Raw genomic sequence first — 13,951 nt, 5'->3', positions numbered from 1 at the left:
GTTGTGCACTAAAAGCTACATCTTATGTCTAATTTCAAATGAAGAATGGTCTCTACAGAAGCCATCGAGAATGCTATTTTTCCAGAATCAGCTTCTCTGCAAGAATATATCATTGCTGGGGCAATGGCAGAGGGAAGGTGATGCAGGATACTTCTTGGAAGGCTTAAAGGCTCGACAGAGATCAAGAAATAAAACAGTTCTATAAATCATGCTTCTGTTTCACTTTTCGCCATGCTTCCATTTCTCTGCAGATTGCTTTCATTCTTCTTTTCTTTTTCCAAATACTCTGTGTTTCCCTTCTGACTTGCTCTGTCCCGTCGTCCTTCACTTTCTCTTTTTCTATTATAACAGTGATTTTTCCTTTAACCAGATCTGATTACACTCAGCCCTCTCTTACGATAACCTTTTACTTCAAATCGACCCAACCTCCTGACCTACCCTGCTTTCTGCTCCTATTTGGATCTGCTGTTGTGATTAAAATGCTTCCTGGCAGCTGGAGCTTGCTGAGCAAAGTGTCTGTTGAAGTGCACCCGTGCATCATGCTATGGCAATTCAGCATTTCTCCGCTGCATTCTCCTCCCTGCTCATTGTTACCTTCTCTCTTCGTTTTCTCACTTTATAACAGTGCACACCTCACGTGCTCGCTGCATTTATCCACTTTATTTTAGCTGCTATCTCTTTCTAATTATTAAACACCTTCAGAATGTCTCAACAGCGATGGAATTGATGAACTTGATACAGTGGGAGATGGTTGTGTTGTATCTGGAAAAAGGGTCAGACAGAATCTAAGATGTACCACCTTATTGGACATGTGGAGCAGACAGCATATATCGTGGGTTATACTGACTGCATAGTTCAATTTTATAAAGCAGATGAGATGAACACAGTCACTTTCATACAATCTTTCAGTCATGCAATATCAAATGCACATACACACTAGTGAGCAAATCATGGACACATACACACAAATGTGCACGCATTGTCAGTCATCCTCTATGGCCCAGCGGCTATCAGGTCAAGTCTTTCTCTTTCAATGGATTAGCAATATGTCAAGGTCACACACCTATGCTTACAGACCTGCACAGCTTCATGCACAAACATCTAGACACAAACACACACATTTTAAATGATGGCAATTTGTTCTGCCGCTTTCCACTGAGACATGTGTGTGCATAGCAATCAGGAGTCCAGACACTCAGGGCCACGGCAACACAGACGGCTACTTGTTTTAACTGGATCAAGCAGGGAGTTTAAGCTGTTTTGCTTATGATGATTCCTTCAGTGATGGCTGAAATGTACCAAGAAAAATAAGTCTCAACATTTTTTTTTTTTTTTTTCCTTTTTTTTTTCATGCCAGTTTTTATGTCAGAATCTCTTCAGTCCTTGGCTGGAAGGAAACTTTCAGTGCTAAATAATGACTTGCAGGCTAGCAGCAACTCTAGCTAGGTAGCCAACTTCGCCAATAAGAAACTTGCTCAACAACAACCACAACAACAGTCCCACTGGCATTTAACCTTTTCCTGCATAATATGGCGTGCTTACAGTTGCAGTTTCAGTCATGCTTATTGAAGAAAGTTTTATTTATTCCTGCCATATATCCTCCTGCATCTGCTCTGAAGCAAATTTCACAAAGGCTGTCAGCAGGAAAATCTCTCCGCTTTTTGCACTCTTGATGTCATCAACAGGGTCTTGGTCTTTTGCATCAAGGATGACTTCATGATGGTCACAAAGACCGAATAAACATTTATACAGTCGGAATCCATGGAGTGTGCATATGTGTGTGGAAGTGTGGTTATGGTGTTTCACCACTGCTGTGAGCTGCTGAGCTTTTTCCCAGATGTCAAGGGCTGCTTCAGGGTACTCTTATGCGTGAAAGTGGTAAGCCACACTGTTGATTTACTCTCACAGAACTCACTCAGTCACTTTTTAAAGTCTAAGTGTGGGAAATAAAGACTGAGATAAAGGCCTCACTCTCAGAAAAACAGAAAGTGCCACAAAAAAGCTTCATTAGAAGCACATGCAATTCATAACCCAAAGGTTTAAATGAAAAAGGCTTTTTATTAGTTTTCAAGTACATAAGTAGATCTAGCCAGCATGTGTAACTTAAGCCAGTGACTCAGAAGTCATTACCAAGGCCAAAACACAATTATTCCAGATGAGGATGATTGATTGACTGATTGAAGTAAATTATAAGCCACATACTTTATTTCATCCTCGAAATACCCACTTTTTAAAAACAAGTCTGCAGCTGTTATATCATAAAACCACAAGTTGTTTCCACTGAGTAACTCAGTAAACATTTCACACAGGTTAGCTCTAAAATAAATCTAATGAATGTTATTTACAGAAGCCTCTTGTGATGGCAAAGCATGCCTTCAAGACAATTTTTCATCCTAATGAGTCATTTTTTGCAAAGTGTTGTACTTCAGAGTTGTGGCTCCATGGCAGCAAATTAAGTTGTTTACTTGTTGAAAACATAACTTCAGATTGAAAGACCTTGTGTTGAGCTGATCACAGGTTGTGAAGTTTTGAAATGACAGAGTGGAGAGTCCAGGAAAAGGAGTGGTAAAGTGGAAAGAGACTCTCGAAAGCCAGAGGAAAATAACTCCCTGTGTAGACTGAAAAAGGCGGAATGCATAAAGTCACACAGCACTTTCATAGCTTCCATTTTCGATGGTTTAGAGCGCTATTGACATTATTTTATGGACTTCTGAGTGTGAAAAATTTGATGAAGTACCTGACCATATGCTGTTACAACACCTCTACGTATTGAAAGATGTGAGGATGAAAGGAGATTATGCTACTTTACTAGAGTTATAGTTCATTGGCTTGTAAAGATGTGCTCAAAACCTACTCAGCACAAATGTTACTGCTTATGTTCTTAAACAGATGTATTTGAAAATGGTATAGATATATTGTGCTGTTATCAAATAAGGCTGCTGAACGAAGGCTAATGAAACATCTCTGCATGCATGACATCATACTGAGAGTAAAAATACAACTGGTAATATGTGAAAATCAAAGTTTTCCCCACTGTGGCCTCGCCAGAATGAAGAAGAATAAAATAAAAATGGACAAAAACTGACATTGCAGGCTCAGTTTTGCTGGCTTTAAATTGCATTAATTTAATAACCTGCCGCTTACTAAGTTAATAATAAAATCACCAAGATCAAAAGCACAGATACTTACAAACATTATGATATCAGAGGGAGGAACCCCCAAAATACAAACACAAACATTTTTGTTATAATAATAATAATAATAATAATAATAATAATAATAATAATAATAATAATAATAATAATAATAACAACAACAACAATTTCTCTGTCTTACTGAAGTCCTTAAACTTTTCTATAAAAAGAAGGGAAACAAATTGATAATAATAAAATAGTAATTTAAAGATTTTAAATATTACAACTTCAGTTCACTGAATCTTCTGCTGAAAATTAGTAACTGATGTCTGACTTTCATAGACATCAGTGCATGAACTTTGAAACATTCATGAAATCATTTAATCATTTGCCATTTAATATAATTTACTGTTCCAAGAAAAAATGTGAGCCAAAGCTCTGTCATGAAAATAAGACGTTATATGTAAACATGGTCCAGAAACTCCACTTTGTTCTTTTGACCAGTTTGACTCAAATGAAATGGACCGAGACAAAGCAGGAAACTGTTCTTTGGTCAGAAGATCCAAAGTTGGAATTTCTTTTTTATATTTCTGCGCTGGAACACCAGCAGTCCAGACCTTTCACCAGTTGGCTAATGATGACACTTACACCATGACATAGAAAACCCAAATTACATAAGAAAAGAATGGGACAACATATTAGAGAGAGGAATGTTACAGTCTGTGCTTTTAAAAATCTTTTCTGTCTTTTAATGTACTTTGAAGCACTTCCTCTGCACCATGATGCAGTGGTTTTAGTGTTTCATTTACTTGGAATTGTCTTGTACAAATAATTGTGCTATGCTAATAAACCTGCCTTGCCTTGAATATTGAGTTTCAGCAACCAGAACGTTAACATTATTTTCAACTAATAATGTTCAGTGTTTCTAATAAATGTATTTAAATGACCATTCCGTTTTGTAATTCTCTTATCTCAAATATATCCTGTGTTTTCTGAACCCACAGGTTTCTTGTTTGTTGTTGTTGTTTTTTTTCCATTCCATGCTCGTCATTCAGAAATTGGATGTCCAAATTATCCTCTCTGAAACTAAAGGAGAGTACTTGCCTCTTCCATTCCCAAGCATCTCACATTGCTTTTTATTGCTTGAGCAGCTGCATCAGGGGAAACTGTTATGATTTGGCATGGGCAGCATGCAGCCAGAGACACCCATTTTGGATAATTGCTCTGAAATGTGCTTATGTAGAGAAGCCCAAGGCAACAAACTAACCACAAACATAATAACAGTTTCAGATGAGTGATGGAAGAAGACGTTTTAGGTGGAAAAGGAAGAAGACAGAAAGCGACATAGAGAGATGGAGAGGGAGGCAAAGTGGGTTTTTCGCTAGAGGAAGCCATTTTTGCATAGATGCTGACACTGCTTTATCGTAAATAAAAGAGAGTTCACACTGAAGAACTCTTGACAAGGTCTATGCTTCTCAATACTGTTGTCATTCTGAGGGATGTTTTGAGAATTTATCAGGGGTTTTTGTTATATTTATGAAGCAGAAGTTGTTATTTGCCGTCTGGGAGTAAAGGGTCAGTGAATTAGCACAATCTCCTGCCTGTCCTTTGTACATATTTCCCTGAAGTGCATACAAAAACACACTCCTTCAGCTCACATGAACACACGGTCTCCCGCTGCTATGAACACAATATTGTACTCCTTTGTCTTTAACGCAAACTCGCAGGAAAAGAGATGCATTCTTGCTTGAAAATAGCAACATTTCGTCCCCATAGCCTCCTATCTTACAACAGTTCGTGACTGTGTGTATGTACTTGTGTGTGTTCATCCCCGAGCAGTTTGCTTTAATCTCCTTTAATTTCATTCTCAATCTTTATGGAAATCAACTCACAGCCAACTTCTCGGTTCTCCATCTCCCATACTGATTAAGACCAGGAAATTGTTCCTGGAATTGCCTGGTATGAGTGAAGTGTGCTTCATCCCTCTGTCATGTCCTCATTCTCTCTCTGTGGCTACAGTAGTTTTGGCAGATTTGTTGATACGTCGTCCTTGTAAAAATCTGTATATCTGTTCTACTGCTGGTGTTTCCATATGTCATACATGATTTTTTTTCTTTTTAAATCTCCTGTGTTAATTTTCCTCAGTGTGTTCTGTCTCATGTTCTATGACATTCTGTCTTTGTCCTTCGGTAGCTGTCCGTGTACGAGTGGGTAGCCATGTGGTGGATTTAGGGCTAAAGCTTTGGGTGATTACTTCCATAATGAACCATCCTGCTTTGTTCAGGCTGCCTCCCCCCCCTGAGGGATTACATGCATTCTGAAGTTATCATTCAGTTTCCAAAAACTCTGTCTTTACATAACTCAATCAGTATGGCTACACACACAAATATATATACAAGCAGTCTGTTAATGATGTGTCATCACAGCTCTGACATGATTACCAACAGTGTTTTATTCACACATACACTTTCAGGCTGGAGTTGTACAACGTTCCCACATTTGTAAACTTTTTAGTTTATATATTTCTCACATGAGAAACCATATTTATGGTTCATGCTGCTAAAAATAAGTTTTTAAAAAAAGTGTGATTCTGGATGTATTTACATGTAACGTGATCACTCAGAGAGGATGTCTGAGGCAACAGGATGAGTGTTCACAGAAAGCATCTGAAGTTCAAACAAATCTCAGTCATTGCATTTTGCACAAGGGACTTTTTTTTTTTTTTTTTTTTTAAAAGGGAAAGTTTCTAAAGGTGTTTTAATAAAATCCTTAATCTGCCAACAAAGTTGATAAGCTGGCAATGATGTCTCTGCAGGGAAAAGCCAACAACACTCCCCCCTCTTGTGTATGATTCTGTTTTCAGCGTGTCCACAGAGAGCAGGACTCACAGAGGAATCTTTTATCACTGTGTTTGTTCACTGTAGGAAGAAAGCATTTTTAGCTATTTAAACAATTTCCAATAATAACTGAAAAGAAAAATCAGAAAGAAGAAATCGGTATTTGAATGGGCCTAATAAACCTGATCAGCAGACATCAGTGTACTTGAACAAAAGTCTCTATTGGAACCTTGGCTGTTTACTTATTTATCCAACATTTTTTATTTGCACTTGCCTCTATTAATAGGACTGTAATGACGTGCGGCATATGACCACAGGTCAGGATTTCAGCCTCCGTATGTGGAGAACATGCTCTGCTAGCCAGCTATGTGAAGTTACTCCTGCAGGAATCATGTTAACCTTTGCAGCAACAGTGACGCGTGAAGTGGCCAGATTGATCAATGCTGTGGTTGTAAACCGTCCCGTCAGTCCGAGTGGAGATCAGATGATTTATTATCAGACATTTGTAGAGAAACAAAACAATCATCAACAACAAAAAACACAGTTTGATTATTATGTGCATTGTTAAGAAAGTGCTCATTGAAATGATCTTAATATTGTATGATTTACTTTAATATACTGTAAATAACTACATTGTGGAGAACACCTGAGTCAGAATTCAACATCAACATGTTCACTTACTGTTCAATGCACTGAAGTGCCTTTGATGTTTAAGCCAGTTGAGGCTGAGTGGTGATGCAACTGCTTTGCTTAAAAAATGAATAAATAAAAGTACTTCATGAATGTACCGAATTTGAAAAGGAGTGAAAAGGTGATCCGAAGCTGGAGAGAGATTTGTGATTTCCATATTTTTACTTTTGGGGTTTCACAATTCAGAAGGTTTTTTTTTTTTTTTAAACATGAAACACATATTACATCATCCTTTCCTTGCTTGGAGTCTGATTAAAGTCTTGATAAAAGAGATGTACGTTAGTGAAAGATGAGCTGATAGTCAGGAGGTTTGATAGGAGTGTTTTTTAGAGAATTGAGGCAGAAATGTGGAGATTACACGAGGCCAACTTAACTGACACAAAATCCTGTTGAATGGTTTGATATAGAGAAGAACTTGAGCAGAAGGTAATTTGACCTCTTTTCTAATCTTTTAAGGCAGTTTCACTTATCATTTAAATGTTTCTTTAGTTCTAACTGTGGAGAGTACCAGGAACCCAGAGGACAGATGGATGGGTGGGGGGCTGCAGTGGTGGTGGGTTGGGAATTGCTGTGTGAATGGCACCGAATAATGATGAATCCCATTTTAGTTTTGTAAGATAAGTGTTTTTTTTTGTTCTAGCTGCACTATCTCGGCTTCTTGCCTTTGAGTTTTCACCTTTCCTTTCTCCCCCTCCCACCATACAACTGCCTCTCCATTACTCTGCCACAGTTAGAACTTTAAGGCCAAGCACAGTGATTTTCCAGATGAAATTTCCTGACAGAAACTCAGTGGCTCTGGAAATCTTCTGTCAAGCGCATGTTTGTGTGTTTCCATTAATGGTGTACTAAAGCGGACAGATGAAGTAATTAAGTTCACCGGGGAACCTGGACAGTAAAGTGACACAAGGTTACAAATGCATCCCTCTCTGAGCCATGAAAGTTTTCTGTGCTGTGCTCAAACTAAAGGGCAAAGGACAGAACATCTGTCTTCCATAGCTGAGAGTCACCTTTTTGAAATTCACAGTTCATATACAATGCGGTACAAATTTCTACATACCGCTAGAGTAAACACACATCATTCCCTCTATAGCCATATTCAGTACAATTCAAAACCTCTACATGTTGAAGTTTGTTATATTTGTGACACTCGAAGTCATCAAGTTACAGATACGCTTTTTTAATGGGGCACAAACACACATTGTTGCCCTTTAACACACCAATGCATAATTCACATAGATACCCCCCCCAACTTCCACTATTTCTTACGCTTCTCTCAATTTAAACATTGGAAGCGTTGCACAATGAAGCCTTAAACCCCAACTGACTCCAATAATATATATTGTGCTTTCCAGCCTTGCCACATATTCATATGCAGGTATCAGTCACAGGATCAAGTCAACACCATAAATACAGATGGCGGCTAAGCTCTGCAACATCACTGCATGTGTCAACTTACAGTTTGCTTTACTAGCTTCTTCTGTGGCTTACTAATTATTTCTACATGTGGCAAGCTGCAGCTCCCAGAGCCAGGATATGTGATCAAAGCATACTGTAAGGGAGTAGGCTAAAAGGTTGAGCAGAAAGAGGCTGGATTATGCTGTCCAACTTTCAACAATACTCAAAATCAATTTAAAAAATGGCAGACACAACAAGACAGCTTGAATAAGAACGTTTCCCTGTTAAAGTCCTAAACTAGCAAAGCGCCCATGACGATAAAGGTTTCATCGAGCGACGTAAGGAAAACTTACATCAACAACTTTCTTTTCATCTCATTCATTCATATTTGTGGCTTTTGATGTTTTCAGTCCTTAAAAAGCTGCCTCTTTTACCTCCTCTTGGTCTTTTTGTATCATGTTCTGAGCTTAATGTGCCACTGACTGTACTGAATAAGTCTTCTTGTGTGACAGAAGACGGTTGAGCTCTTTCTGAAATGCTCAGTGGGAGAAAAGGCTGTGCATTCCATGCTGCTTTGTAATGCTGTCATATATCACAGCATGTGAACCATTAATGTGAATCATTTATAGTCTTTGGCCAGCTTAAGATCCTTGAACTCTGGCAAATCTATGTAGAATGAAAGCATGGCAAAATCTTGTCCGTAGGTTGGTTTGCAGGTACACTAACTGTATCTTAGAGTTTTTCCTTGTGATCTGAGGAGTGTGAGAAGTTAGCATATATGCATGGCTGACTTAAAACACCCCCAATTCTATAATTACTATGTCACTGTTTCCTTGGCGATGAGAAAATGACCCTGGTTTACACTGACATAGTACCACGTCCAAGTTTCCAGGGCTTACTGACTGATTATGAGCGTGTGCCATTTAACAAATTACAAGAGCTACAACACAGCTCTGGAGTGGGAGCTACACCCAAAAGCTTTTACTTCACAAAGTTTTTACTTCTACAGTCTCTCTCTATCATCACAATCTACTGTTTCTCATTATAAACTTTCTTGTGTCTCTCTGCAGACCTGAAGAAGTCATTTGAACAGGAACCCCTGGGGAAGGAAGTGTCACTGGAGCAGGAGGTTCTGCTACAGTGTCGCCCCCCGGAGGGCATACCAGCTGCTGAGGTATGTGCAGCGTATCGTTAACCTCCACCTGAGCCGAATGCAAACTAAGATGTGAGATAAGCAGAGACGGAAAGCGAAGCAGAACAAGGAGGTTATTGAAGAGAAAGGATATCAGAATGAGGACAAAAGAAATGAAAAGTTATAAAACCAAAAATCATCTGGTAGAAATATTTAGAATTTATAAAAGTAAGTAGAAAGACAAGTAGTTATTACTTTACTGGCACTTGAAAATAAATAATTGCATGGAACGTTTAGTAGGAGATGGGAGGCCAGACTTGCATGATCAGGTAATGCTCTCCATCAGTCTGTTGTCAGTGGTTGAAAGATGTGCTGACTAAAAATGTTCTACGTTCTCTCGACACACCATTAAATAGTGTTTGATTGTTTTTACAGGGTTATGCCAACGGCAAACTGACAACTCTTATATTAGAAACAAGGAGAACAAACAAAGCAAAACATGCAGAAATGAAAGTGCACCTTTTCCACCCCTCGTAATCCTAAATCCCCATTTCATGAATAGGTGACTTAATTAACAGATGAACTGGACCTAATCACTATAATCCAGTTTATTTATGTGAAGCCAGTTCACATCAAACTTGATCTCGGGGCACTTAGCATAATGACATAATCACAGCAACAAAATTAGATTATGCAACTTTAATGCATGCAAGCGGAATGTTCAATGGATCAACAAAATAAACATCAGCATTACATGATCATCCATTTATCCTATTTAAAAAGACCTATTTGACCTGTTTTCAGAAATGTGACGCATTGTTTCACGCCATGCAGTAATGCATAAGTTGTATTAACACAGGGAGCGACAACCAAAATCCTGTTTAACTGACAAGCGCATGACCATGTTACTACAATGATCCAGTGACAAACATTAAACTTTGACTCAAATGTTCGCAGAGAGCCAATCTGAACATGATTTATATGAAGAAAAGCCCGGTGCTGATGTGACTCTAAGACAAACATACCACACTACTCAAGTTTCCCAGTACAAACTATCCTGTATACCAGTGGTTCCCAACCTATTGTTCTTGAGGACCCCCTTCATGCAAATATTAAAAACTGTTAATCCCTCCACCCCAGCCGTAAGAGTCTCCTCATATATATATATATATATATATATATATATATATTTTTTTTTTTTTTTTTTTTTTTGTTTGTTTTTTTTTTTTTTGTTTTGTTTTTTTCTTTTTTGTTTTTGTTTTTTTGTTTTTTGTACATTACATCACATCTACACCCTGAATTTTAACATTCAGTTCACAATTGGAACAAAATTCAGAATGTTAAGTACAGTGTCTGACTGGAAGGTCAGACCCCCGTGACACCCATGCAATCCACAAGTGTCGATTTAATGTAGGGCTTATGAATTCAAGTGTGCAAAATATGCTCACAAAAACCATCTGAGTGTGAGACAATATGTGATGTTTGAAGTAGATTTTTACGTTAACGTGTTATAGACTGATTAAATGTGTCATAGAGTCAGTATCTGTTGTGAAAGGCCCACCCTTGTCACTTCCACTCTCCAAGGGTGTTAACTACAGGGAAGACATTTCCAAATCATATTGTTCTTTACTTTCCTGGTTTCCTGGCTGCATTCCCACCTGAATGTATGAAAATACATCATTTCATTTGGGTGGTCACAAGGGAGGAGTAGCGCAGCACTTTGAGAGGACTGCACTTCTGTATAAGGAGTCGGGTTTCATTCCTTAGGGTTTGATAGTCGTTTTCAATTGCACCTAAGTACACAGCTCCCCTGAGAGAGAGACGAGAGAAACTGAAGGAAGTGAGGAGGGGCACTCAGGCAGATAATAAGCATACAGAGTGAGGAGAGTGTAGGCGAATAGCAGAGATGAAGGTGTGTCAGAAAGAGAAAGATACAGAGAGATGAGCTTTTGCCTCTGCATGTGAGATCTCTCATTCTTCTTTTGAGGAAAATCAAGCAAGTACATTTGTAGAATTTTTGAGGTCAGTTTAACAGTGACACATTCCCATGCAAACATCAGCTCATTTTCTCTCTGTGCCTCCGTTAGTGTCACCCACCCACATTCAACCTCTCAACTCAGACTGCTTCATTTTAGAAACCCGGTTTAACGCTAATGACTCATAAGTACTCCTGCCGTATCTGCATGTCATTTTACTGTTGACACCTGTTTGAACCCAGCACAGATACTGTATGCAGAAAGACATATTCCTGACTCACACGCAGACACACAGACATACATGGACACTTAGAGCTATTTATCCATGCGCAGTTTGGTACCTTTTCTATTGCTTTTTCTCCTATCAGAATGGGACATAGGACATTTTGATTGGTCAGTCCCACTTTTCTGCAAAGACTCTTTTGAGGGATCTAGACTTAGAACCAGAAAATGACCTCAGGTTGTAACTGACATATTTTCCCCATTTTCATCTCCTCTGAGTTTCTAACTCTCTCTACCTCTGTCTTATTCCTCCATTTGATTGGCGGCTGTTGTTGTTGTTGTCCTGTGACCTCTCTAAAAATGTCCCAAGATTAGTGACCGCAGTTTCCGTGTCGACCACTTGATGACTGCTGTAAAGTTGTCAATGTGATGGGGTTGTTGCCCTGATATGTGATAGCCATATCGTAATGTCCAGCTGGCACATGGCTGTCAACATGTCACACCAAAGTCTCGACTCCCTAAACAAACACACTTAAAATTTACATCTGTACTTATAAAGATCATATTACAAACTCACCAGCATAAGTGCACACACACATACCATCAATACATGTGCAGTTGCTGTCAAATTCACCATAGCATGACACTAAAAAAACAGATTAGCCAATGATCATTTTAACTGTGGCTCGGCTGCTAGCCTTGCGAGGTCAGGGTCAAACTAATTCCACGTTGCAAAGAAAATGTCTTTACACCTACACACCATTACTTCCTTTTCACTCTTCACTGACAGTACTGTTCTCGCAAACTGTAAGTATCCTCTGCATGTCTCTTTTTTTCCTCTATCTCTCTCTCTTTCAATCCGAAACTCCTGTGAGACACAATTTGAGGTATTGTGAAATCCTTGAGACGCATCTAAATCTCTTTAGACTGTGATATAAAGCCTTTAAAAGCTGATAGAGAGCTATTGGATTCTGCAAAGAGGGTTCAGCAGTTCAACAGAAAAAGTCTTCACGGACACAGTCTGTACATTCAGAGGACTTGAAACAGGTGCAGCACAATGTTTATTTTTAATGAAAAACTCTCCCAGTTTGATTTATTTGATCTTTCCTCTGGGCCAGGATATCAGGATTGGTCCACAGACTATGAGACTGCTGCAAGCAAGCAGCTGAGTGAAATTTGGAAGTGAGCCACAGTCGACCTAACTGTATATTTTTCCAACAAATGTTGCAAGGGCCATTAGGACACATAGGCAGCAGAGTGACAGCAAGAATACATATATCTTTAAACTTTAAAGAGTGGGAGTGACCCCAAAGGCCGTGCAGAGTCAGTGGACTGCACATGGCAGGTGGAGTTATGGATTTGTGTGTGTGAGCCTGTCTGCGTCTGTCTTTGTGCATGAGTGATTACCCCAGCTGCAGTGAAATAAACACATCAGTGTGTGGTGACAGGCCCTCCATGTGTCCACACAAACTCGAGCGCACACGCACACATTCAAAGTCAGACAGTAACTGGATATGTTTCTGGAGCCTGCTCAAGTTTCCGTCACATTCTCAACCACTCAATTCACACTCCAAATTAGTACTGAGATAATGGCTCGTGATTGGCTTCTTTTACTTTAGAAAATAAAACATTCACACTCATGGGATACACTTTTTACTATTGCACCATCGTTCTTACACTACTACATTAAACGTTACTGTGTGTTTCTCTGATTGGATTGTCCCAGCAAAGATGACTTTTGAATTCAAGCTTCAGAAAACTGACCCCTTGCAGTGTCCTTCAGCAAGATACATACGTAGCTGGCATGTCCAAGGTTGCTGCTTTACAGCTCACAGCCAGCAAACAGAAGTTTTACCTTCAGGCATAACATATTCACACACTTTCCCAGGAGATAGCTGCAACGTGTGTCTGTCTGAGTTTAGGTGGTTGAGCCACTCATACACACAAACACGCACACATCTAGCTACTAATCTTGCCCTAAGTGACCATTGGCGCATTTTTATAAATGGTATTTAAAGTGAAACAAGTATGGACATGTATATCTGTGTAATTACTTCTGTGTGTCTGTGTGTGTAGGGGTATGACTTTGTGATGCAAATCATGGCAGACTTTTCTGTCAGAAGGCATCAGTGGTGTGGTGAGGCCAAATTGCTATGGGCTACTTCATTCTCACACCCGTACAGTACACTGTACACAGACAAACACACAGTCAATTTCAGGCCTCACTATTAATGTGTCATATGATGACATTTAGTAGCAGAGCCTTTCTGGAGGTTATAACTCTGGTGGCGGTGGAGTGCTTTAAATGGACAGTGAAGGTGACAGTGTGAATTAAACTGTCCAACAAATAAGACATGCTCTCCTCCAGCGTCCAGAGATAGTGGCGGATCTATTGAATTCCTTCAGCTACACTTTTTTTTTCAATCCAAGGAGGCGAATCAGTGTTCTTCTTGTTTTTACATGCTGATGAATTAACTGTTTAAAAACAGTCTATGTCTACAATATATTAACCCAGAACATCCTGCTGGTATTTCTGTGAAAATCTCTTTATGGAAGTATTTGAAG

General features: G+C 39.1%; 1 protein-coding gene across 1 annotated transcript in view; it reads left to right on the top strand.

Moving 5' to 3' along the window:
* LOC306764475 (netrin receptor UNC5C-like) overlaps window positions 1-13,951 on the top strand; it is a gene marked incomplete at both ends in the record, with an annotated part of 199,831 nt that overhangs the window by 119,052 nt on the left and 66,828 nt on the right. Inside the window, one exon of the mRNA XM_079251649.1 lies at window positions 9,127-9,230. Coding sequence (XP_079107775.1) covers window positions 9,127-9,230 — 104 coding nt within the window. The remainder of the gene's footprint in view (window positions 1-9,126; window positions 9,231-13,951) is intronic.

This window comes from Telmatherina bonti (assembly GCF_933228915.1).
Source record: "Telmatherina bonti genome assembly, chromosome: 13".
NCBI lineage: Eukaryota > Metazoa > Chordata > Actinopteri > Atheriniformes > Telmatherinidae > Telmatherina > Telmatherina bonti.
The sequence above is the reverse complement of the archived record's forward strand: the minus strand, read 5'-3'. Positions and strand labels throughout refer to the sequence as shown.